Genomic DNA, 27,485 nt, shown 5'->3' on the forward strand with positions numbered 1-27,485 from the left:
TTCTTTTCTGACAGAGTTTATATTCCTTATTTAACAAACGATTGTTAATATCAGATTCTAGCCTAACAGCATGTTCTGTTGTCCGTCGGTGACGTCTAAACCCACTCTGTAATGAGGAAAGAAGGCCTTTACTTTCAAGATGCCACGTTAGGCGAGCATTGACCATACGCTCCATCAATTTACATAAATTAATGGTGAGTGAGATGGGTCTATACGGGGCCTCCGTGGCTCAGTCGGTTAGCGCGCTAGCGCAGCGTAATGACCCAGGAACCCCTCACCAATGCGGTTGCTGTGAGTTCAAGTCCAGCTCATGCTGGCTTCCTCTCCGGCCGTACGTGGGAAGGTCTGCCAGCAACCTGCGAATCGTCGTGGGTTTCCCTCGGGTTGTGCCCGGTTTCCTCCCACCATAATGCTGACCACCGTCGTATAAGTGAAATATTCTTGAGCACGGCGTAAAACACCAAACCATTGGCCCAATAAATAAATGGGTCTATACGATAACGCATTAGAAGGAGGTTTTCCGGGCTTGGGAACAGGCACCACAATCGCTTTACCCCACGCCATGGAATTGCAAACACGGTTAAAAAGAAGTAACAATATGCTTAAGAACGAATCTGACATATTACGCAACATACAATTATGGACACCATCTTCTCATGCCGTACTGTTGTTACTTCTAGATATAGCCTGCTTGACCTCTGCCAAAGAAAAATCATTGTTTATTACCATATTGTCAAACATAATATTAGAAAAATCACACTCTTTCACATCGTCATCTTTGTAACGCTTAAAATCTGGGTCATAATTGTCTAAGCTATTGACAAAAGCAAAACTTTTGCACACAATATTAGCCTTATCTGCATCACTTACACACACTACATGTTCTTTACTTAGAGTGGGTACAGATGAATAAAAGTGGTTTCCCCTAATTTCGTTAAGCTTTTGCCAAACGTATCTAATAGATGTGTTAGAATTTATGGTAGAGCAAAACGTACGCCAATATGACTTCTGGGTTCTCTTGATTATTTTTTGGGCTTGCGCCTTCTTGTACTTGTAGTCTAATATATCAAGATGGAGTAACGTGCATTTTGCTCTGTTATTAGCTTTTGTGTGAGCTTTGACGGCTTCCTCACATTCTTCATTCCACCAAGGTACAGGAGATTTTTGACAAGGTCTTCCTGATGGCTTCGGCATACTGCTTTTGGAAATGTAACCTAAAACTGCATCATTAAACTCATCCAAATTTTCACTAACTACATCAGTTTCCGAAACTTTACTTAGTGAATGCTTAAAAGAACTCCAGTCTGCATCTTCAGTTTTAAATCTTGATAGCCTACCAGTGGAGTTGTTACATAACTGCTTACCAAAACGAACATGCACGGGAAAATGATCGCTCGCACAAGGTGACAGGTGATCCACAGACCAAGAATAGCCAGCACTTATATTAGCAGAACAAAATGTAAGATCCAGGCATGATATATTACCAGTACGAATATCAATTCGTGTCCCCGCGCCAGTATTCAATATAACAAAGCCATTCGTATCAATAAAATCTGCAACAATTCTACAATTTACATCAGAACCAACACAACCCCATATACGATTATGAGCATTGAAGTAGCCACAAAGAACTGTAGGTCCACTTACAGTTGTTACACAGTTTTTAGTTCATCATCAGTTAAGCGTCTGGAAGGGTTGTAAATATTAATAACATTAACACACTTACCAAACTTAGGAGCTAAACACACACATTGACATTTAAATGAGGTTACATTAGGCAACTTAATTTCGGTGTACGAGACATTATCTCGGCCTTATGTAAGCACGCCACCCGCTCGGCTTTCTTGATCCTTCCTAACTGCCGTGAATTCGGACAGCTTGAACTGATAAGGCTCATTGAGAAAGGTCTCCTGCAAACATATAATATCTGGTAATTCAGGTAAGTTAAAGACAAACTTTTTGAATTGTTGGCCATGCGCATACAAACTTTTCGTTGACATTTTGATGAAGTACATAAAAAGTCATGATAGTAAATAAGTAGTACACATCATTATCCATGAGTGGCGGTTGGGCTACTGGATTTCAATACTGCCATTAGTTTGGGTAAAGAAATTGCATCTTCTCCAAAATAGCGACTTGCAGAAGAAATTATTTGCTACAGATTGTCTCCATTTTTCTTTACTTTCAGAAACCCAAAAACAATTTCTGTTATAAAAGCGATCAGCTTTACCAGTAAATCACCTGACTCAACAGACGTTACTTGACTTTCTTTGATCTCACCTCTAGCCTCCAGTGTATGTCTCCTAATAGCTTGGCTAATAGGTCGCGAAGTCCTCGGAGAGGGGGCGGGTTTTTTTGGGGGAGGGGGGGGGGGGGGTAGGGGCAATTGGTGCAGTGGGGTAAGGCACTGCTGTTTGTGATACAGGACGGCTATACTGGACTGTCGTCTCTCTAACTACGGGCTCAAAAATGTTTTGTGCTTTCCTGGAATCTGTTCTGACAATCCTCAACGCTTCTGCAAAAGAAAATCTTTCTTTTTAATAAACTGTGCTTTATTGGCTTCCTTTCTCACGGGACATCCACCAAGTGCAACAGAGTGATCGCCATTGCAACTGCAGCACTTTGGGGCCCCATATTAGGACAATCAGAATAATCATAATTTTCACCACATCGTGAACAACGTCTACCAGATTTAACTCCAGCGCCCTATGGCCCGTCCTCTGACATTTGTAACACCGAAAAAACTCTAGGTACAAATTGTTCACATTATGTCCATGGTATCTTGTAAAAACGTTTTGCAAATCCAGGGTTCTCCCACATTATTTTAATAGTGCCTAAATACCTCTATATTTTTGTATGTATATACTCACTGAAGCAATTTGTCCGGAATATACTGAGAAACAGATTGCCTCAGATCCGATGGTGTTTCCTGCGATGTACAGATAGAGGCAATCATTCCGTGCAATTATAGATTGTCAGAAATTCTCTTTTAAAAGTAAAGAATTAAATAAAATATTCATTTGATTTCAGTTTACCAACTGACCGTTGAGACATGTGGAACCAGGTTGGCTGGTACGGAGTCTGATGTGAACGTTTCATTGTTTAACAAAGCTGGTATGAAAACAGAGAATCTGATATCCGGAAAAGGGAGAAGATTAAGTGCGAACGAGTAAGTATAGCCAAATTAGAAATGCCTTCGCGGGATTTTACCACCAGTGGGACAAGCAAAAACCTGTATATATTTATTTATTCATTAATTTATTGATTAATTTATTTATTTATTGGTTTATTTATTTATTCGTTTATTTATTTTTTTTACTTATACATTTATTATTTATTCCATTTTTGTTTAACACCATATACTCAAGAATGATTCACTTTTACAATGACATCCAGTATTGTGGGTGCATAAAACCGGAGTTCATGGCAAAAGTGTCACGTTTGGTTTCTTCGGCATGTATCTTCAATGGCGGCATGCTCTTGCCCTTCCACAAGGAGACTCAGTGAACATATATGTACACATATCTAATCACCCCTCGTCTACATATGACTGAAAAACGTTCATACATACACGCGTACACACACACGCACACAGACACACCACATTAATGTATGAGAGGCTCCGCTCGTTTTCGTCATCGAAAGTCGTTTTTATTAGTTTCTTCCACATTGCGCTGTGTATAGGCTTACATATTGATTTTGCTTGAAAACCCAATCCTGCACCTAATTCACCACATCGTGGTGAGGTCACTTTGGGGCGTTTAGCGTGCGTGAAAAGGAGACTGCGTTACCGAGGTTGTCAGCCGTCCAGCACAACGCAATGACCCTCTCACCAATGCGGTCGTTGTCAGTTCAAGTTCAGCTCATACTGGCGTCCTCTCCGGCCGTACGTGAGAAGATATGCCAGCAACCTGAAAATGGTCATGGGTTTCACCTGGACTTTGCCCGCTTTTTTCTCACCATAATGCTGGCCGCCATCGCATTAGTGAAATATTCATATATTGATAATTTAATGAGCGTGAATATACAAATTAAATGAATTTTTCTCATGAGCGATGGTGTTTATTACCTGAAATATTTATTTTAGGGGATGTGCAAGGTAAATCAGTAAATCAAAATCTGGTTTTCTGAATAATATACATTATTGTATATCACCACCCATTTCAAAATGCTTTAATTTGCCTCACCGTGTTGTAAAGCCACAATGTTCAAATTCCGCATTGCCTTTCTACATGGAAATGTTTCCACTGAGCTCTGTCCGGTTTGCCCCTACTGTGAATCCTTTCTTGAAAGTTCTGTAAGTCGTGTAAAGGAGTTGCTGAACTGAATTAGGCTCGTGACTGCTAGCCACGAGGCATGTGTTCAGTCTTACTCAGGCATAGGGAAGCGTTTCAGTTCCAGTGGACGAGACGATCTACACAGGCACTGAATCCTGCTCTCAAGCCCTACTAAGGATTATTTCACTCATACAACAGGAGCTGTTAGTAAGAGATAGGATGCCTGTATGACGTGAACTCAGAGTGACCGCATTGATGAGAGGCCCCTGGGGTTATTGCGCTACACTTACCACTTGGCTACGCTTGAATGTTCCTGTGTCGCTTTCAGTCTGTTAATGTCGTTTTAGAATTTTGCGGAATTTGAAAATCAACAAGTGATGGACTTTACTCCTCTGCCACGATTTCCTCGTCAATGTTTACAGAAATGGGGAGAGCAAATTACGTGTATATACATAGCAGCGTTCCTAAATGCCTATGGCATATAAGGTTACCCCCCTTTGGTGCCATCGAATGTGAAAAAAAAAGTACCGCTCCCCAAGACCCAATATCAACTAGTATAGGACTACGTTCGCCTTAGCCTATACAAACAACCGCACTCGAGGGCGATCCGTACCGTACTGTTGGACAGTGTGCTTTTTAGAGATGTTCGAGCCATAGCAAGAGGGGTGGGGATGGAGGTGGGTGGAGACCAGTTTTGCGGTAAGATCACACTAGCATAACATAGGGATACAACAAAAGCTACGGCGGATTCTTCACTGTGTTCTCGACGTGGGATGATTCGTTTTCTTAAGGCATAAGCTGCCATGTTGAAAATAACTTAATATTCATTAGCTATAACGTAAGAAAAAAGGACTTTTTTATTTTGGATGTTTTTGATTAATTCAGATACAGGCTTGTGCTGGAGTTTTATGTTGAGTGCTTTGTGTAAGTGAAAACTTGTATGGCACGGGGTAAAATGTGTCAGTGTTAGTGTACATCAGTGTATTCCAGCTATGAAACCTAATGTCGTAGTATTAATGAAAACCTCATTAGTCCATCGTTAATGATCATTCAAACAAATTAGCCTGTAATAAGCAATTCGTAATTTCCAATCCTTTACAGGACGGATATCTACATTCTGACATCAAAGGACGCCGAAGACCTTGGTCCAGTATGTAAAGTCAGCCTTCATTTGACAAACAGTGGTTCTGATTTGTGGGCAATGAGGCATGTAAGTTTCTTTTATATTATATACCATCAAAAACTGCGGCTATCATTTTCAGTGATCCAGGAGCCTCTCACCAATAGTGTCACTGTGAGTCCAACTGATGCCAGCTGGCTTCTTCTCCGGTCGTATGTGAGAAGGTCTAACATCAACCTACGGATGGTCGGCGAATTTCCCCGGGCTCTGTCCGATTTCCTCCCATCCTAATGGGGGTTGCCGTAGCATTAGTGAAATGTTCTTGAGCAAGGCGTAAAACACCAATCAAATAAACAAATCAATAAATATACGATGGGATTTATTTATTTCATCATGGATGGTTTAACACCGTTTCCAAGAATGACTCTTACACATGTCTGTGACGGGGTACTGATTAGCCCATTGTCAAAATGTACATAGGCTGGTTGAATGCAGTTTGGATTTGGAGAGAATGTTTACTTCTGTCTAATTATATAAAATATACTGCTTCATGCAGATCTTTGGGTCACTTCCTGAAAAATGTGTTAATGGTTTGCATTTTTGTACATATTGTATGATTTTAAGCAAGAGCTTGAATATTAAACATTTTCTTTCACAATCAGTGAAGTTGCTCATTCAGTATCTAGAAACAACAAGTATTCATCCTACGAACGAGTGACGTCATCGATAACTGTGTAATTACGTGGCACTTGGGTCATGTAAATGTAGGCCTACTGCAAACTGACCAAGAAAGCCAATGTTTTCCTGATAGAACAGATAGACATATACATTTTTTTCAAAAATGGCTATCTGGCCTCTTTAGTAGACATGTCACATGCTTTCTTTAAAACACTAATGTTTTGGAGAAAACGTTGGAAATGATTTACTGAAAATGTCAATGTTATAAAAAGGATCCCTGCTTATGTTTAAGAAAAAACATATGTGTGTATAGTCGTATACATGTAACACGTTTATGGACAACACGACTGCGTTCAAATAAAAACAGCTATACCTTTGAACATTAAAGCGTGTGTTTTTAGAGAGGTAGCTGTGTATCAATGATGACTTCTTTTTCTGCCGGTATCCTTCCACCATACCGCTATAGCCGCATTAGTATATAAGGCCGCTTTGAGGTGGCGTTATTGAGGTGGTGTTGTTGTGATGGAGTCGCCTCGTTGAATCCGCGCTATACAGCACGTGGGGTGAATAGGTGAGTGAGCCAAGTTGGCTGGCAGATTATCAACCAATGGGTCCATCGCGCCAAAATGGACCAATGATCGACGTTTGTATATCCCGGCACGAATTTCATTGGTGTTCGCCTTGTTGAAAAGTCCGAGTGGTCGGCTGGTAGACTTTGATGTTGAGTTGTTGCACACCAAAACGGGTCAATGGGTGTGTTGGATTTTCCCGTTCAGATTTCGTTGACGACACGTCGCATTCTCTAATGAACGGCGGGCGGGAGGAACCAATGAACGACGAGTGTGCAAAACGTCGGCTTTTAATGTTGGGTTGAACAGCTCTGTCGCGCCAAAATTGACAAATGGGCGACGGGTAGACCAAGAAACAAAAGTTTAAGGAACTGGCGCCAGCTTTCTATGACATTGCTATCTCAACACTCTGATGTCTCCGATACAGCTCCATGTTCATGCACTTAAGGAAATGGCGGTCCTACCAAAGACGGTATCACTCTCTACTACTAAACCAACTGGCAAAACTTCGTGCGAACCATGCCAGACATCTCCGCTCTGGTGGTAAACGGTGAAGCGGACGACGCCGAGGCCACCGACGATAAAGTATTGGCGGAGCCCATGACATTCAGTTAGGACGAACCGGCCTCTCTCGAATCAGAGCTGGACATACCCTGACCGAATTGCTGTGGAATTCTTACGAAGTGTCTGTCTAGCCTTACATCCTACATCAGCAGCGCAAAGCGTGTGGCCTCAATAAATTCCTTACCCAAAACACTCCCGAGAGCTGGCGATCATCATCGTGAACGAAGCCCGTACCCACTACCTGAAAGAGAGGGGTGTGCTATAATATTATGTGCCAAGCCCGCAAGTTCCACTATCTTCGGGGGAGGTAAAGGTAGTGAAGGACCAACTGTATGAGTTAATGAACGAGACGCCTATCAAGAAGATCAATCCCCATTTCATCCGACTGTACGTGGAGCGTCTGGCAGCCAACGAGCACGTGATTTCCGCACTATCAACCCGCTGTTCCCCACCCGATTAGCAGTGATGTGCTCTCTACAGTATTCTTCCGTGTGTGTGTGTGTGTTTTACAGGGCGTTTCGGATTGTGCGATGCCCGAGGATGGTGAACTGTCGGAATGTCTGTGTCCGTGATACCACTACCATTACCCATAGCCATTACATACGGTGACCCTACTACCGATGTGTTTTACACGGACGTTACCACGGTGCTAGTTCTGAAGTCAAACCGTTGTCAAGGCTTCCATATCCGTATTTCATTAACCACTACCACCTTGAGTCATTCCTGATGATGATAATAATGAACCTACATGTAAACACACACACAAAAAGGGGCATGACACTGGGCTTTCCATGCTGCATGTGTTCTGATGCAGTGCTTGTATTATTTCGTTCAATTTTGAGTTCACATGCAACAAAGCAAATGTCGCGATGCATATATCACAGGTCTTTTCGTTGGTTATTTCCTCCCTACAAAACATGTCTTATTTCAGCCACTGGTATCAGGTAGCCCACCGTAAGTGAGTGATAGATGGATGCCTTGGTCGGTTGGTGACGACACTAGAATGATGGTGTTTTAAAACTATGTCTTTTTCCAGCCTCAATAACCTACGCACCATGCTCATGTGGAAAGAATGGGTGTCGTCACCGACATTGGAGGGTCCGTAGTATGTCAGGGACCCCTTCCCATTCAGCAGTATTACTTAGACATTGTTTTCCCTACGTTGATGTACGATGAGATAACTCCATGGACGCTTCGTTTCATATGCCTGTACGCATGTTTATACCAATAGGTGATTTCCATTCACACTACTGTGATGCGTTTGTTATGGGGGGTTTTTCTGATGTGACCCAGCCCCTAGAGTACAAATCCTAAAAAAAATACGCTGTCTACGGTAGGCCAACTCACTCTCGTCCGCGCATTTCGCCAGACCACACCTATATATACCCTCGCACACACGCACGGACGACATCATGCCTCGCACCGGCAGCCAGCCACCTCTACACCAGCGACAGCGGAGGTGGGTTCAGAACACTCTCAAGAGCACTCCACTTCTACCTCGCAAGGCATGGTGGCATCACATACTGTACCTCACCCTTACCCATACGACACGACCTAACCCAGATTCTCGGACGATGGATACGCGATAGGGGCGCCCGTTTACCTGCATATCGTCAGCGGGCCGACAAGGTGTGGCAAGTCCGTCTTTGTGAAATGGCTGGTGGAGTACGCTCAAGCCCTTATCCACCCACCACAGCAACGCGTCTTCGCGTGCTACGGGGAGTGGCAGCCTTTGTACGCCACGCTACCGGACGTTCGATTTGAAGAAGGCGTGCCCAGCCCGTCGGTATTCGACTCGTGGGAGCGGACGTCAGTCGTCGTAGACGGTTTGATGGTTGAAGAGGACGATCGCGTGATGAAGCTCTTTACCAAAGGCAGGTACCACCGAAATATTGTGCAAAACATATTCAACAACACCAAAGGTCACAGCACCATCGGTCTAAAAGCGCACAATTTGATCTGAAACGTCGCGTTTCAGATTACCACGAGCGCCAAACAGATGGCTCCTGGAGAGACGTAGTGCGTGCGCGAGGCGTTTGAGGATGCCACCGCCTAACCTCACGGGTACTTGCTAGTCGACTTCAAGCAGGCCACACCGACCCTCTGCGACTCAGCCCATTCAGGACGTTTAGGAAGACGAAGCGTGGTATGTCTTAGAATCCAAAGACTACCCACACCGCGCTAGGCATAAGATAACCCTGCAAGAAGGCTATTATCCCTAATATGGTGTATTAATACACCATACGCTTTCGGTAACAATTTTGGCTCGGTTTTAGTCGGCGTCTGCAGCAGCTCATTAATTTGTCTTACAGCTGGATAATGGGGCCGGCGGATCTGATACACATTGCTGCCAGGAGCACGCCTACGCCATACGTGACCACGGACATTGTCGAGCCCCGTGTGGTGGGTGACAGGCTCGCGCCACTGCTGCAGCTGGTGACCACGAAAAGGAGGAAAGGCCAGCACATCTCCAACATTTTCTAACACGTGGAATATATCCCCGTGCAGCGCTAGCGTTTCTCGACATTGGAAATCAATATTAGGGATGACACTGGCGGACCGGTGCCATTCGAACGCGATAAAGTGATGTTGACACTTCACTTTTGACAACGGCGCGCCTTTGCTATGCTGGCTAACAGACGTGGGTTACCCGCGTTTCGGAGTGCAGCTCTACAGCGAGGTCACGGATTCCAGGGTAGTCTCGCCAAAATAGCCCAAGTCTTGTTGAAGTCTGCCGTGCGGGCGCTGGGGAAGACATGAGTTGCGGAACAGCGGTCAAGCGCACCTTGAAAGCACACGTTCCCGAGAGACGAGGACAGTTGTTGGCCACAGCCGCTCTTATAGCTAAGGACATGGCCGGGGCCAAGCCAATAAAATGTAATATATATATTAAAAATATATATAATATAAAATATAAAATCACCCCGCTTTACCGGACGAAAGCGCATGAGATTGGAATTTCTTACCACCAACGCGGACGTTGATACTTACTTGGCAAAAAATCGGCGACAGCAATGGAGAGGCATTGGAGACCGACAAAAGCGTAGGTCCGACCAACCTGTGGTTGCATTCGTTGTGACAACAGGTCTCCTTGAACGATAAACTTCTCACCGCCCCCACCAACCTGTGCCCGTTCCGCACCTACCTGGAGACGTTGTTGTCATACGGTACGGCCTTCGCCAGGCCACATATTTTCACATCTCCGTAAGAGTCTTGGTTTGCCACGGCTTTTGCCGTAGCCGGAATTTCCCGCCAACTTCGTCGTTTCACCACTGAGTACCTTGGTAGCGTCAGTGTCCCTTTGTCGCCGGGTTTGGTTGATGGCATCCACAAAAGTTTGGAGGGCTCGCCCTTGCGAGTTTTCCATTACATGGGTCACTACCAATTCGTGAGTGAAGTCCATTGCAGTAACATGGTGGCCAGCAGAATTTTCATGCCGAACATACTCCCGATCAGTATTCGCCATGGACAGGGCATGATGTCATTCACGCCAGTGAACTCCGCCATAGTGGGGGCGATATCTCCCAGACTGACGTCGGTGTTTTTAATTACAGGTGGGCAATGTCCGGTTTGAGACGCTCTTGGGTGTGGATGTCATTCGACGAAGCCAAACAACCTATATCGCACGACAGCCTCCAGCAGCTCACATTGCGTAGTGGGCTGCCGTTGCGACGAGGGTAAGGCGAACTGCTGCATAAAAACATGTAAACCCGGGATATGTTTTCCGCATGTTAGGGAACTTGCACTCCCATGTGGATTTCACCTGGTACCCTTGGGACTGAACGAACGCTTCGTTCTTTTCCATTTCCTTTCGTAGGTTTTGGGGTGTCAAACCTCGTCGCTCGTTGAAGTGTAGCTCACCCTGACGTGGGTTATACAGGTAACACCCGTGGTCGTAGTAATAGCAACCGTGTAACTGAAAGACGCTGGGACGTTGGTGTGGGCGAACCCGTCTATGGGGAGTTGACGATCACCGCTTCTCCGTGTGGTTTAGCCGGCGTCAGATACGTACCCCGAGCTGGTACGAGTGCTAGTTTAGCCATATTTTGGCCAGATTAGTCCCTGTGCCGGAGGGTAGGAACTTCTCCCCGTTTCGGATGTAGTAATCCGCAAGCATGGATGAGGCTAGGCAAGCCAAATACAAAGTGTTGGCGTCAAACCCGACGATCTGCTGACATAGCTTGCCTCCTCGTATGCGTGTCACGCCCCGTTCGTGGTAACGATGGAAAATGATGCTCGGCCCATCAACGATCTTTTTGTTCATTCAGTTGTGCATGTCTTTGTCTTTCTTGGCGTTGAGAGTGAACACAGAGCGCAGATCGTAAAACAAGTAGCAGATGGTGAACCCTGGTATACTGATGCAATCTTTGCACACGTCGACGTGCATGGTTTGTAGAAAGCCACCATCTTCCCCGCCGACTCCATGAAGGGCGTCACGGTTAGGTCCTTGTGCCACCGCAGGAAGTCTTTACGGTGCGCACGCCGTTTTCATCCACGTCTCCTACAGGGTCTTGTACGCAGCCTTCGTGCTAGGTTCGTGGATGAGATTGTTGTCGAACGCATGGCGGTGTGGAAGTGCCGTTGCCTCCAAACGACCGAGGGAGCCTACGTCACAATAGCAAAATTTGCCTTTGGTGACGTCGCAATCGTAGGCTTTAACCCACTTGTCGTAACTGCAATTAGGGGCCAAGTAATTCCAAGTGTCCAGAAACTTCAGCTGCGCGTTGCTGAGGAACATATGATTGTTGTTGCGCTTGATAACACACGGCAAATCAGCGGACTTGTCCAGGTGTGGGTAAGGCTATTCTTTGATCAAGTTCAGATCATACTTCCCGAAGACTGGGAGCTAGCAGATATTGGCGACGAATTTGTCCTGCACCCACCGAGTGTAAGACCCTTTGATATCGTTGGAGTAATGCTCTGTGAGATAGGCACTACAGGCCGCGCTGATCGTATTGAGGTAAGTCATCATCCGTTTGTCGGTAGAGACAAAGCACAGGGGTTGGTCTTGGCTAGGTATGTTGGAATTCACGCTGACGCTCATGGGGCTGTGGCGGGACGTCCGTTCCTTTGAGCCGGTAGTCGCATCGTCCAGAGGGACCAGCTAAGCTTCGAAGTCATAACATGCTCGGTAAGGGAATATTCCGTCCTCGCTTTTAATCAGATAAATACCCAATTTCTTCAAAAATACAGGCTAACGGCATAGATGCAAGTCCAACCATGCAGTCGTAGTGTGTACACCTTACGAAACGTCTTATTGCACACTTCGCACGTATAGGATTGGGAGCGACAAGCCAGGTCTATCATATTCCTAAAACGACCATCGTGAAGGTTGAACTCCGTGGTGGTAGCATAGCAGAATAAAAGTTTTTCATGGGGACGAGTTGGTACACGTGTGCTGGTACACTTAAATGTTCACATCAAATAGGCTCTCGACCGTGTCCAGCGCACGTGCTGAGAGGAAATGCCTGGGCTCCATCTCTACCGCGTCCAGAAAAGCGTGGTGGTAATGTCAGGCTTGATTCTCGAGTCTCTGGCGTTGGTCTTGCCTCGATGCAAAGCCAAACACCCAAAAAAATACACCTATAAGGTTAATAACCCCCTCCAACTGACACGTGCAGTCTATAGTTATCCTCCATGTAGGGTGGTAACGTTAACACGCACGAAGCGATGAACTGATCGTGTAGCTTGTGGACAATAAACAAAACGTTAATCAGGAGTTCCACTGTCCATTTTGGTGTCGGGGCACTGTTACTGGGCCCATATGTGAGGGTCAGTGGTGAGGAGATCGCTGAGGACTGCACTGATGCCAGTTCGACACCCTACAAGATATGGGAGGTCGAGAACCCGGAAGTTATTAGTGCTGGCGTAAAAGTAACGCATCCGTCTCCTTGTCGCCCAGGATGTTACCTAAGGTGTAGTTGACGGCGAACGCTCTAAGCTGGTCATGGTTGGTAGGGTTCAGGCACTCGTTCATGGCTCCAAGATCGCGGAGCAGGTCCTGCACTTGTGTGCCGCGATGGAAATGCTGTCGGATGTCATTCTCTATGTCAAGTACGTACATAAACTTGAAACAATGTAGGCCTTCTCTGGTCCTCTCTGAATATATCCACCCCCTACATCATAGCGTATTTTTCGCCAAGGCTACGGCCGTTTCGGCTTCCACTGGGAGCAGCAGCAGGGGGATGGGCTCCGACGTACATACACAATGGCCGCACAGTAGCCTCGACGTTTTGTTGCCTCTACGACCGCAACGCCGGAGCTACCGTTGGTTTGGTCACCTTTGAGAGCGGCGCACAACAGCTCGCATATGGGGACACGCAGACAGGTAGAGGCAGTAGTGGCCGCCGATATCGGGCCGCGCTCTTTGTACCATACCCTACCATGTAGACGAGGTCCCCAGGTCTGGCCGCTCCACGCTGCTTTTGTGCCGGCGGGGAAGCTGCCTTCTTGGACGTTCCGTCCTGTGTGTTGTACCAGGTTGTCCGCACTACCCTCTAGACAAGCACCGCGGCTGGGAGAAGGTGCGCCCTCGTTTCCAGCGGACTGTACCATCTGCCCCACTTTCTGGAGGTGCAACCGGGTCTGTGTTTGTTGTGCAAACTGTTCCTCCCTCGCCTACGCGGCGGCGGCCCGTATGTGGAGCTCATCGAGAAAGTAGTCGTCATCGTCTTCTTCGGCAAATAGCAAAGCCAACACCTCTACCAGCAGGCCCATCGTTTGCTCCGCACAAGCCTCGAATCTTCCCAGGCGGTTGTGTATCCCGGCAGCAATATCTTGGACGGTGGGCCAACACCAACTCCTTCCGGAGTGGCTCCGACAGGGGGGAGGAGACTGCGAACTGGCCGGCGGGTTGTAGGCGAGGGTTCCCATTCCTCCGGCTCGCTTGCAGGGGTCTCCCACCATATTATGTAGAACCCCGTGGACCCGATACCAAAGCGCCTTTTCGCCCCGGTCGGCTGTAGCTTGCCCCGGAGTGCCCGAAGTTCCTATATCTGGTCCTGGGAAAGATCTCGGTTGCATCGTGCTTTCCCATGGTGGCGTGTATGTCCCGGACTTCCCCAACCCTCTACATTGGCCAGTGCAGGTGGGAAAGTGCTCGCCTGCAAAGCAGCCTGCTGCGCAGAAGCCGACAGCAACGAAGCGAAAGCAAACCATCCTTCTGTGCATGGGAGCCTAGCAATTGGCCATGTGCGTTCCACGTCCGTTGCTGGCTTTTTGTCTGCGTCGGTTGGGACTAGGAAGAGGATAGTTCTTTGGACGCGAAACTGGTCGATGACAAACGTGTGCAGGTGTATTCCACAGGCGCCAAGTCGAAAGCTTTCGTTGTGTCCTTTTTCGAGTTCGAGTGTTTGAGCCCTTGGTGGGCCGTAGCTGATCTCCTGAAACCCTCCCCGCCTTCGTGTGTGCGTACCAGGCGACGAATATGGACCCCTGCGGGTGACAGCCAGCACGAGGCATATGTCGAGACTGCCGACTAGGTTCTCCCACTGTTTGGCGGGGGCTGGGTCACGAAGAGACCTTCTCCTGTGGGAGGGGGGAGACACAAAAGCTAGAGCCTCTCTGACCAATGGCCGACGAATGCCATTGATCGAATGGAGCTCGTCCAAGTGGGGGAGATGGGTTCTGCCTAGGTTGCCGGCTAGGTAGTCGACATTGGCGATTCCTGGTACGAGGCTGCTCCTGCGTGCGATCTAAACGACTTTTTTTTTTTTCGGCTACACATTTCTCTAATTGAAAATTCCGGCTACCAAAGTATTATAGATGGAGTGCAAAATGGTACATGTTTATGTACGTGTTTGTCGTAAAGAGTGAATTTAGGCCATGGGGATGGGCCCGCCTGGGGGGCGGGGTGGTTAAAGCCGTTTTGGGTGCCGCTTGTACATCTATTCCTGGCGCTGAGAGCCGTTCTAGCTTCTGCCCATGGAACGTGAACCGGTAAGTCTGTCTGCTATTGTTTGAGTAAGCCGGAGCGTGTTCTCTACGCAAGTTTATGTTGCTGCCTATGTTCCCGCACGAATGTGGCTGATATAAAATGATATGATATACGATATGATATATATACAGTTTTGCTATATGTATCGGATGGTAGGTGGTGGAATATTGGTGGTTGCAGATACCTGTAAAATTCTTATGCCGGTATTGTACATAGAACATTCATTACAAACAGCGCCTTCTGTCATGTCTCTTCCTCGTTGATAAACTACATGTATTTTAATGCTGTTTTGTCAACTAAATATAACAACATTTCTGTTCGATACATACAGATTCAGTTTCTTTGTTGATTTATTTGGTGGGTGTTTTACGTCGTGATTCCGTTCTGGTTAAAAGTACAGGTAACATGTGTAAGGAGCGGCTAGGTAACGGGAAATGGACAATGTATTATGCTGTAAGGACCAATTGTCAAAGCCTAACAAAACAGCTACGCTGTGTGACTTACGGTTTCGTGTTGAGCAGGTCGATGAACTTGCCAGTCCCACAACAAGTAGAACGTCTTCTGACAAGCTTCGTATCTGTAAGTCCGCTCTTTTTTCACCAGCGTCTGCTGGTGCCGGATCAAGTTCGTAGTTCTGGTAAACATCCTGTGGCACGTGTCGCACGTGAACTTCACGGACTCTCCCCGCATGGTTTGCGTTCGCTGATGCCTGAGCCATGCGTCCCGTCGGGAGAATGTCCTGGCAAAAAGACTTGGCAAGCGAACTCACCTCTCTGACAGAACTCCGTGTACTCGACGTTCATGACGCAGTAATTTTACCCGGCGAGAATACTCTCGCTGATATTGTGCGCGTGTTTGGACCATGATTGTTGGTCAAGTCACGGCGTTCACATCCGCTTTCAAGCGATTTTGTACCCACCCAACCAAGCGGCACTGGAACCGGTCCACTACAGCCCGTCTGATGGGTGTGACTTCCGTGCTTTTGGTAGGCGCGCGTGTCAAAAAATGCGATCGGGAAAATTAAACCCACCCTCTGACCCGTTTTGGCGCGCAACAGCTGAACACAAAACTCTACCAGCTGACAAAACCCACTTGTTTCACCCATCTCTTCTACCCAGCCTTAGAGCGCGAACTCAACGACACGACGCCATTACTACTAGCCGCCGTCGTATAAGTGAGATTTTCTTGAGTAGGGTCAGTTACGTCACATGAGGTTAATATATATATATATATATATATATATATATATATATATATATATATATATATATATATATATATATATATATATATATATATATATATATATACATGTAATATATATATATATTTCAAGCCAATCACAAATACCCATGGTTCACTTCCTCAAAATCTTGAAAAAATTAACATACAAATTACAATAATCACAATATTCCCTTTTCCAACTTGAAATTAGTTATCTTTTTGTGATACATCAGACAAATATAGACGTATGGCCATTTTTGTTATCATTATTGAGGTTGTTGTGTGTCCAGTTCATGGACAGCTGATCGTCGTTGATTTTCACCTCCTAACATAATACTTTATTTTGAGTACGGCGTAAAACATCAACTATATAAATAATTTATCTTTTCTTTTCGCAGTTAACGGTACGTCATTTGGCAACAAATGACATTGGAACATTCGGCAGAAATAACTGCACAGGAGGCAACAATACTTGGAATAAACCGGTGACATATAAACGAAACGGTAAGTGACATGGTCTACAACCTTACCGAATGTCGGACGATCTTGACACACTACAATGTGTGTGCAGTGTGAATCTGAGTAATTTGTTATAAGGCACTGCTGCCGAAACGTTTGCCTAAACCCAAAGATGTTATTCTTCATTTGTTTATTTATTTGATGGGTGTTTTATGCCATACTCAAGAATATTTCACTTATACAACGGTGGTCAGTATTGTGATGAGAGGAAACCAGGCGGAGCCCAGGGAAAAACCCACGACCATCGGCAAGCTGCTGACAGAACTATTACTCTTAGAGATAAAGAAAACACTACAACGATGTGTATCTCAGATGACAGTCCAACATACACTGTCCCGGACAACAGAATATCTCCAGCCGAATAAAATGTTTTTAAATGGATTCTACAACTGTTCGTTTGAGCATTTTGGATGTCAGTGACGTCACATCCCTATTTTTTGAAAATGTTTCTTGAGAATGCACTCTTGTTTTCTAAAATGTATATGCATTTTTAATAGAGAAGTCTTTAGTAGTGTGTGTGTCAAAATACTATAAAGTTCATGAGACCTCAATGGTCACAATTAGGTCAGAAACCATCAAGGTCAAATCCAGTATTTCAAATGTACATTTCTCCGGTGACAGAACATTCTAAAAGAATGAATGAATATAAAGCGCTCAATAGATTTTTATTGAGCTGTCTTTAATGCTCCTTTCATGGAGTATACTTTATCTTAGGGTTCTCTTTGCCTTTAAAGTCACATATATGACACAGGACATCAGGAAAAAAATGTTTTTTCAATGCTCTAACGCAAAATTTTAATGATTAAACCTGGTGTGTTCTTTCCATTGTTTTAGTAGAAATTTGTTTTACTATAACCTATCCAGAATTTATAGTGTCAATCAGTATATTTGCCTTGTTACATAAGAAATGACAGTTTTAAAGTGATTTGAAGTTTTGATTTATATCTTGGATCGCTTCGTTACCCCGGGGCCTGTCGATGTACTGGCCGGGTATCAAGGACTGTGTTTGCCGTTATCAGGCTATTCAGAAGTGTTTCAAGACTTAATACCACATTTAACTTTTAATCCAAGAGTTGAATTTTGTACTTAGCCCAAAAATGTAAGGGTAACGGTATATTAATCTTAAACTACAGCTGCCGCTATTATGTTTCGATTCCACATTGACTTCAGGAAGTTAACCTTGTTGTTTTTATAGGCAAAGCTAACTTCCGCTCTGCTGGTCAAAAAGAGAACCATAGGTTATCAGTAGCCGAGGCTCAGTACACTACGGTTCGGGTTGGGATTGGACATAATGGGAGTAATTTTGTAAATTGCAGGAGAATATCACAAAATTTTTAATTTGACCCCCTCCTCCCCTCCCGAAGACATCTTCCCTTACATGCTTAAGAACTTTTTGACATTATTTCTTCATAAAGAGATTAATTTCTTAATAGGAAAACACTTTTATTGAAGAAGACAAGGTGTACAGTAAAATGGCGATCTCTGTATCATGATATTTAGGTCTATAGAGTGTCATCAAGAAATTCTTGTCTTTTATCGGTTTGTAATACTTTACAATAATTGAAAGAAAAATCTGCTTTTTCAGTTCCCAAGTTGTAAGAATATCAAAGAAATTATCCAAGAAAATATTTTAACTGTGATTCCTTGGAATGGATCTTGAACCAAATGAATAGATGAAGGCATTGATTGATTTATTTAATAGGAGTTTTGTGCCGTACTCAAGAATATTTCTCTTTTACGACTGTCATCCACGACTATCAAAAGGCTGCTGAAAGACCTACCAAAGTACGGTTTGATAAAAAAAATCAGCATGAATTCGACTTGAACTCACAGGGATCGCATTGCTGAGAGGCTCCTGGGACATTACGCCGCGCTAGCTCGATTACCTCTAGGCCACGGACGCTGCAATAAATGAATAAAGTCAAGGATGTGTTCGCGCGCACAGCTTGTCAGCTAGCATTATTTTGTGCAGACTTCATATATTAAGGCGCATAGAGAAAACATTGCATATTTCTCATTTACCATTCAGAACCTGCTGATCCATGGAAAGTCTGGGGAAAGTGTAGCTGTGAAACCAGGACCAGACGACGGTTACCTGATCCATGTATGGATGCTGGAGGTGTAGACGATGAGAAGACATGTACACCCGACGAATGCCCTTGCGGTAAAGTTATATTGCCTGTTGTTTGTATATTAGCAAATTACAATAATGTATAGAGTCTCTGACGAGTTATATTGTAGGTGTAAACACATTCTTTTGAATACTTGTTTTTTCTTCTTGTTATATTTTACAAACAGAATGCAAGCAAACTTGTCATTGACAACAATGGCACAAGCGTAAAACGTTGGAGGAATTAAAATACTAAAGCTGGCAATCTACAATCTAATGAAGTAGAATAGAACGGAAAAAAATAATATCTAAAACTCTCACAGTTCCCTGTTTGGGAAAAGCGTTATGCGAGTATTGCAGTCCAACCTGACTGACTGTGTCGCCGTGTTACGATAAGAACGTATCTCATAACATACGAAAAAAAAAATACCCACAAAAACGCCTTTTTTAGAGAGGCGGTACACCTATACACTGTTCTCTCCCTTGGCCAAGGAACAGTTGGAAGCAGAGAGACTCAGTGATCATTATACACTTTTGTATTTCGTTTGTATTTCTCGCTTTACTGAAAAGTTTGTCATTAGTACGACGTGAAGTTTATATATTAACGGAGAAAACAGAAGTGCCTGCTGTATTGAAATCCCCGCTCTTGGTCTGGTAAATTGTAAACCTTATGACTTAAAGCCACAGCCAGTTCCAGTTGGCATCCTCATTGGTCATGGCGGATATGTTGCGGTCAAAAATGGAGGTTGTTGCACAGTAAAGTTTGAATAACATAAATATATTTCGAGTGAGGGGTGAAAATGATAACTCACGTGGCAGGCATTATGACGTCATCCTGCTAACGTCCTCCCGCTGAGCTCGGGTTGAAACGTTATCAAAACAAAATCTTTCTTTTTCGACATTATAGCATGGAATATTTACTTATTCATTAATTTCATACGTGTTTTACGCCGTACTCAAGAATATTTCACTTATACGACGGGGGCCAACATTAAGGTGGGAGATAACCCGGCAGGGCACAGTAGAAACCCACAACCATCGGCAGGTTTGGTGTGAAACATCACAATGCAATAACAAAAGTGATACCGTATCTGGCCGAGTGAAATATCACTTTTATCACTGAAGGAAATCCCAAAATTTCATCTTCATATAAATGATAAAATCCATGACCCACTAATTGAGTCTATCTTGAAATTTAGACAGAAAATGTCTGGAATGATAAATAACTTCCTGTCTGGTTAAAATGACGCTTATCTTTACAGGTTTATAAGTGTGATAAGGTTTTATTTTTCTAATTTACACATAAAAAAATTTCTCATTTCAGTAGTACGAAGACTGCGTTATTCTTTTTTAACTCTAAAGGACTAAAGAGTCCGCTTTTACATTTTCATTCAAGAACAGGCCGAAGACCTGTGTACAGCAGAGAAGAGGCTACTGCCCTCGATGAGATTATATACATCTTCCGTGTATACTAAAACGCCATGCTTTTGACTACAGCGATATCAGAGAGATTCAAGCGTATGGCGTCAGCCACATACATTCTGGAGGAGATTTTTATTCTGTTGAAAGTCCTCTTGACTGTGAAGGGTGCATCTTAAATTACTGGCACTCAGCGACGAAACAAGCTACATGTAATAAAGCAAACTTTGCCCAAACCCTGTTAACAACATAGACAGCAATGACCATAGTTCTTACAGCGCATGCGTCTCTATCTATGGTCACACGCTAGCTATTCTTTTCTTTTCTTTTTTTTTCGCGTAGCATTCTGCTGCCATGAAGGCAGCGTTTTGATGTGCATCTGCGGAGACCGGCATCGTGAGTTACATGTACCAAAACTCATTACTTTCATAGCAACCCCTTTGGGGTTTAAACCAAAGACCTTTGGGCTGTACTCCGCGCCTCTACCACGGCATAGAGCAAACGTAATTCTATTTGGCTTAATGAATTGTAAATAGCTAGTAGAGTAACATCCTTCTGTTCTGATTGACCCCGGATTGATCCCTGATAGCCGATGGCGCCCATCTGTATCCCAGCATAGTGTGGATCACGGGAGAGTCTCGCGTGATCTCAAGTGAATCTGGACAGACAACGAAATAAATGGGAGGTGAACTAAAACAGTAATTTTCCCTTCAGTTTTCAGATCTCAGTAAAAGGGTTTCGGTGTACAAATTCGGGGTTGTACGGTGTTCAGTCGCTCTTGTTTCCTACGTAATTTATTTTTTGGTTTACAGCTCACGTGATGATGTTTGCTGTAATCGGTTCGGTTTTGGGGTTTCTTGCGTTGCCTCTGTTCATCGGGGGAGTTGTCTGCTGTATTAGACACAATCAGCCGTAAGTTCGAGCAGTTTGATCTGAACACAATCTTCATCAGCATCATCATCATCCTCATGCTCATCCAATAATCAAGTTTCTCGGTCAAAGCTCCAATCTGATTGGTTAATCCCTTTGGCAGATCCAGCTAAGCGGATTCATATTACCCAGCCAAAGGGATAATGTTCAATTCAACCTGGCCACAGTTTTTTCTCTCGTTTCTGTTACAAAGGAATATTTCTCAAAGCAGCAAGGCTAGCTTTGCTATTTATTATATATCATCTAAGTGAAAACAATTGTACAGCTATTGCATCTTATGATCTGCATATTTGAAGCTTTTTATAACTATAATTACACGCTTAAAACAGCTGCCGATCGATTTCTAAGTTAAAACCGAAGCATTGTTCTACGAAGGTATCTTCTAAAGGCAAAACTGTGGTCAGATTGTAAGAGATAATCTGTTTTCTGTATCTCACTTCGTAAATTCATTCTTCTTCTCACAGGTCTGCCCCTGTAGTTAACGCCCAAGGAATAAACGAGTATCAAGCCGAAAATTCACTCGTACCTTGCCACAGATGTAAGATGCTGGATCACAGCAGCCCTTTGTCCCTGGTTCCGCGCACGAGCCAAGAATGTGAATTGGAATACATTTATATATGACGCTGTATACTTGGCAGCGACAAGATGGTTAGACTATCGTCATTAATTCCAGAGAAAAAAACATGGATCACAAGATGATTTTATAGATTTCATCCATGCAGGCACCACACGACCAGGATGAAGTCCCAGTCACCGTTTCAAAAATATTATAATGGTACAAGTATGTATTTGCTTGTTAATTACTTAACGCCATGTTCAACAAGATTACACTTATACGATGGTTGTCAGCTTGATGGGTTGAGGTGCACAGCGTAAACATTTGACATTTGGCAAGCTACTGACAAACTTTCATACATGTGACGTGTAGATATATGTACACCATTTTAACGAACGTTAGACTACACGAGCGTGGCCGACAGCTTAGTCATTGTCCAAAGGCCCCAGAAACATCAGTCACATGGGTGCGGGCCCTGGTCTGGTGGTCAAAGGTCCTGGCCTTCCAATCACTGGGACCCACGAAGTGAGGGTTAAAAACCGACATTCGAGGAGGAACCTGAGATTCTCCCGGTCTCACTGCTTCTGGAGTCTTGGTGACAGATATGAGGAAAACGACACATGCGGCGCATGCGCAGTCGAACAATCATTGAAGACCACTCATCTTCCACCAACATGGTGCGCATGTCCGTAAGTCACATGTACGAAAATTCGTCAGTAGCTTGCGAAAAATTTGTTTAGCACGTTAAGCAGCAATTTAAAGCTTTAAAATAACAAACTTTTCTACATATACGAGAGCTGTATGTAGACATTGATTTCTTTGTTTCAGTTTTCAATCTTTCCTACGGTACTCCGTCTGATAAACGGTGAGCATCGCAAGGTTTCGGTTTATCTCCAATAACTCACTCACACAATGACTCCTCATAAACCGTTTGAATTCATATATGGAATTTGGTCGTGTTTAAATACCGTTTTTAAAATATACGTTTGGTGACACTAACTGCCCCATAGCTTTCGAGTTAATGCCTGGAATTCGATAGTATTTGTAACGTTGATAATATGCGTTTGTTGACAATGACTGCTTCGATAGCTTGCCAATTAATACTCGGCGTGTTTGTGTCGTTTATAACACGCGTTTCTGACAATGACTGTTCCCATAGCTTCCCAGTTAATACCTGGAATTAAATCGTTTTTGTATCGTTTATAATATCCCTTTGTTGACAATGACTGCTCCATGGTTTGCCAGATAAGACGTAGAATCAGATCGTTGCTGACAATGACTGCTCACACAGCTTCCCAATTAAGACCCGGTACTAAATCGTGTTTATATCGTTTGTAATACGCGTTTCTGACAATGACTGTCCCTCCCCATCGCCCAAGCTTATTAGATCGTATTTTTATCGTGTTTAATGTGCGTATTTTTTTCTGGTGCGCACATTGTCCTTGCGTATACACATTCAATGTTTATACTGGGGGTGAGTACCAGATGTAACTGTTGTTTTCTCTTGTTTAAAGTGTTTTCTTTCTTTGAACTACGACTTGTGACATCTCACTAAATCATGAACATTCAGCTTTTTATAAACACTTTTGAGAATATTTTTGACCTGGCCTTCTGGTATTCGTCTGTTTCCTGTTGGGTGTTATTGTATAGAGAATTCCTTGAAGTTCACTGCGAGGTGCGTTTTGTCATGCTAACACCTGCGAAATCACCGTAAAATTAAAACAATCTGTTCTTCACAATTTTAGCATTATAAATGTTTTACTCGTCCATCAGCAAGTAAATGAAAACGTCTGGGGTCATCCGCCGCGCTCCTGTGTCGTGTAGCTGAAATCAAAAGGTAAAGTCATACCGGCACTTCCGGTATCATGCTGAGTAAGTTGACGGCAGCAGGGGTTTAATCCCACTGAAACCAGTTTTGATATGGACTTGTTTGCAGTTCGTTGGCACGATGGCGTGTATGCTTTTGGTATTGCTGGGATGGAGCTTTTGTTCTTGGGGTGCATTTTTCAAACGCGCATGCGTCGAAGCCTGTGACCTATCATATCGTTTTCTTTTTTTTTTTCCTTATCATTATGAATTACATGCACCAACAGATATATTTCGTATTTCGAGGAGATCGTGTAGCATATCAATAACAACCAATCTTGTTATAACGTAAATGGATTATACATTTCAGTTTACTTCAGTACATCTGACATTTGTATTCGCCCTGCTGTAAATCTATACATTTGCTTTATTCTATGCATTTTGAATATATTCCTCTTTATTCAGCTACATCTATACTTTTTATATTGCTTGAGTCTCATAGTTCTACGTGAGTTCAATAGTATTAATAATGAAGTCGAGATATCACCACGTAAACGGAAGCTTTTGATCCACATGCCGGGATCATTATCTAACAGCATATGGGTCGAAAGCTTGTGAAACATTTTTCCTTTACTTGATGATGCCTTGACATCATTATTACTAGATATACTTTGCGTTTCATTTTTATACGCATGACTGCATATAAGAGAAAAAGAATGTTTAAACGAAAAGTTAAAAAGATTTACTTCTTTTGAAACGATGGGAGTGAAGAACGTGGTTTTCTTTATTTGATTTGATCGCCTTTAAATGTATCATCCAGTAGGGAGGTTTTGAGGTCGAATTATTGTTTAGCTAAAGGTAAAAAAGTCCTCTTGTATATGAAATGTCAATGTACAAAACACATTTTCTACTGGCTTTCACTCAAAAAATTAATTTTAACAGAAAGTCTCCTGTCTGAGAGACGATAGAATGTGTTCTGCTATTATAACACAGTATTCTACCGTACAGTATCAACATCATAAGCTATCCTGTTAGTCTATGATGGAATCTCTGTGTTGAATTAATGGAATATGTGTGTTATATTTAACTGAGGTCGAACATCTCTTAAGTTTAAGAGATTAATTCTTGAGAGTTACAAAAGAGATGGATATATCTCTTAATATATAGCGTCTAATTTAGATCACTTTCATTTGAACTGCGACTGCCGGTTAAGATGCATATCTTTAACCTCGCTAACGGTTGTAAATATTAACCCACTAGTTAAGGCGTTTGCTTTACAAGAATTACGTCATTAGAGACGTGGGTTCAATCCCAGGCTCACTTGGCAAATGACCACAGTGGAGAATTTATATTAAATTTTGATTTTCCTACAGTTTTGTGGTATGTGTCGTTAGCTCATATATACCTGTACAGTGTCAGAGTGACCTTTCTCAGTGTGTTATGTGTCAAGTGAAAATTTGATGAAGTGAACGGTATTCGTCAGAGGTTTGTTGTAAAGATTGTGATTCTCGGTCGTGGTCGGATAATATCTTAAGACTTCTCTGGGTACAAATCAAAGGAATTATATGAAACATATAATCCGATTATACCTATCAAGTTTATCAGATTCTAATGCTCTACAGATTATTTAAGTACCTAATGTAAATAACACCCTATGTTTAAAGTTCTAATATCTACTGAACAAGCCGAAGATCTAACGGGTTTGTTTACTACACCTATTTCTAAGTAGATTGTACCTCTCAAAATGCGCTATCAAGAAAGATTTTTAATGAATATATTTACATTTGAAATGTGTATAAAAGGTGAACTTGATTCTTAATAAAATAGACAAATCCACTTGTGTCTCCCGTCGAGTCGTCTTTGTGTTCCTTTCTTAAGGGGTGCCCTAAGTAAGTAAAGTAAGTCTCAGAGCAACACTGAGCCGAGCCTGGAGAGTTATATAGCGTATATGGAAAGTCGTCCCTGATGCGTCTATCGTAACAAGCCTACTTCAGTACGAAAGAAAACGGATCCCAAAAAGTTTACCACACGTAACCGGTGAAATATGGCCTCTTGTCATTTTATCTCAGTTAGGATTTTATTCTGCCGGTATCTGTTTATGTAAATGCTTAATCAGTAGCAAATTACTCGTCAGATTTGTACCATGTATTCAGCAGTGACACGTAAAAACAAATGCACACTGACAAAAAATCATACTGGCTTCCTCTCCAGCCGTACGAGGGAAGGTCTGCTAGCAATCTGTGGAAGGTCGTGGGTTTCCCACGGGCTGTGCCTGGTTTCCTCCAATCATAATGCTGGCCGCCATAGTATAAGTGAAATATTTTTGAGTACGGCGTAAAACACCAGTCAAATAAATAAATTCACACAAAACATTCAACAGTAATCCACACAAGAATCGTTTATGTTACTCGATGATGCATTTCTTTTACACTCAAAGAATCGGGATTGATTTTGATCTCTGAATACTCACTTTGACATTTTCCGGTTTGACTAAAGACAACACAAGTGTTGAGAAAACACCTACATACACTGACTTCTAAAGGCTTTTAGTCAGATCAAGGTAATATAGACGTCGTTCAGTGGCTTCTCGAGAAGCCCATTCATTGTCAGTAGCTGAGTCTTCAACGTCACTCTGCCACCTGGCTCCACCCACTACTTAACAACTCTCAAATATGGTAATACCATCTTCATTTAATCAAGCTAGCGGCGTCCTGAATAATCTACTTGATTTACTGAGCCACAATAACTCTTCAAAGCCCTAAACTTTCCTTCGTAAATATGCATGACTCATTGCCAAATCAGATTCTACCGCAGTTATTGACACTAACGGGAGTTCAAATCAACATGGAATGTGGCTGTAGTGAAAAGTATGCCATGAATATATTTTTGTCACACTAGACGTAGAAATGCTAGCACAAAAAATAACTTCCTGCAAATCGACGTGTTATGGATTATCGGTGTGACGAGCATTTTTAGGCAAAATAGGCTCGACAAGAATTAGTGGCGAAACAACAACAACGTAGACTATATCGATCAGCTGGTCGGCCTCTTTCGCTGTAACCGGTATTTCCTGATAGCACAGTGCCTGTTCGTTTTACTAAAAGCATATCGATCACCGTTTATACCACTGCTTATTGGTGTTGTATAATGTTGTGTCAAGGAATAAATCGGATCCGAACGTACATGCATTTGCTTCGAAACAAGGAAATACACTTATGAGGGAGATCAAAGATTGGCTGAAAATGCCTTGGCGGAAGTAGACGGGCCACGATGTCATTGGCTGTCTGTAGAGTAGGTTTCTGAAGACTTTCATATGTAGAGTAACGCAAGGGTGGTTTAGAAGCCTATAGCAAATATCAACCTTGCAAAGATGAAGATAGGTGATACAGATAATGCTCACTGTTTAGAATTGACTCTTCAATTCACCGCTTCTAATGTATTCATTGTCAGAGCTGAGTCCTCAATGTCACTAAACAACCTGGCATCATCTAATACGTAACAGCTCCCAAATCAGGTAATGCAGTACGGTAGCTGTTAGACGTTCTCAGCATTGCTAGACAGTCGACTGGGATACCGTTATCACTGGTACAGGGGGAGATAACTCGTTAGGCTCAATGTCGTAAGTCCTCGCGAGACAGGAGATCTTCTCTCCGCGTCTCATAAGAATGCGATGGTACAGGAATTTCCAGAGAAGCAGAACACTGGTGAAAAGCAGCAGAGGGGACACCAGGGTCATAGCGCAAGGGCAATGGTGGAAAGTTTGCCAAGAAGAACCTC

The 27,485-nt window shown here is 43.4% G+C and overlaps 1 protein-coding gene across 1 annotated transcript; it reads left to right on the forward strand.

The window, feature by feature from the left end:
- Positions 1-3,035: 3,035 nt before the first annotated feature.
- LOC135480327 (uncharacterized) lies at positions 3,036-25,551 on the forward strand. Its single transcript, XM_064760148.1, has 6 exons — positions 3,036-3,169; positions 5,379-5,487; positions 16,767-16,872; positions 18,917-19,051; positions 21,229-21,328; positions 21,811-25,551. Exons 1-6 carry the CDS (start codon positions 3,117-3,119, stop codon positions 21,965-21,967), a joined length of 660 nt encoding a protein of 219 aa, XP_064616218.1. The 5' UTR covers positions 3,036-3,116; the 3' UTR covers positions 21,968-25,551.
- Positions 25,552-27,485: the final 1,934 nt, after the last annotated feature.

Source organism: Liolophura sinensis, chromosome 13 (genome assembly GCF_032854445.1).
Source record: "Liolophura sinensis isolate JHLJ2023 chromosome 13, CUHK_Ljap_v2, whole genome shotgun sequence".
Lineage (NCBI taxonomy): Eukaryota > Metazoa > Mollusca > Polyplacophora > Chitonida > Chitonidae > Liolophura > Liolophura sinensis.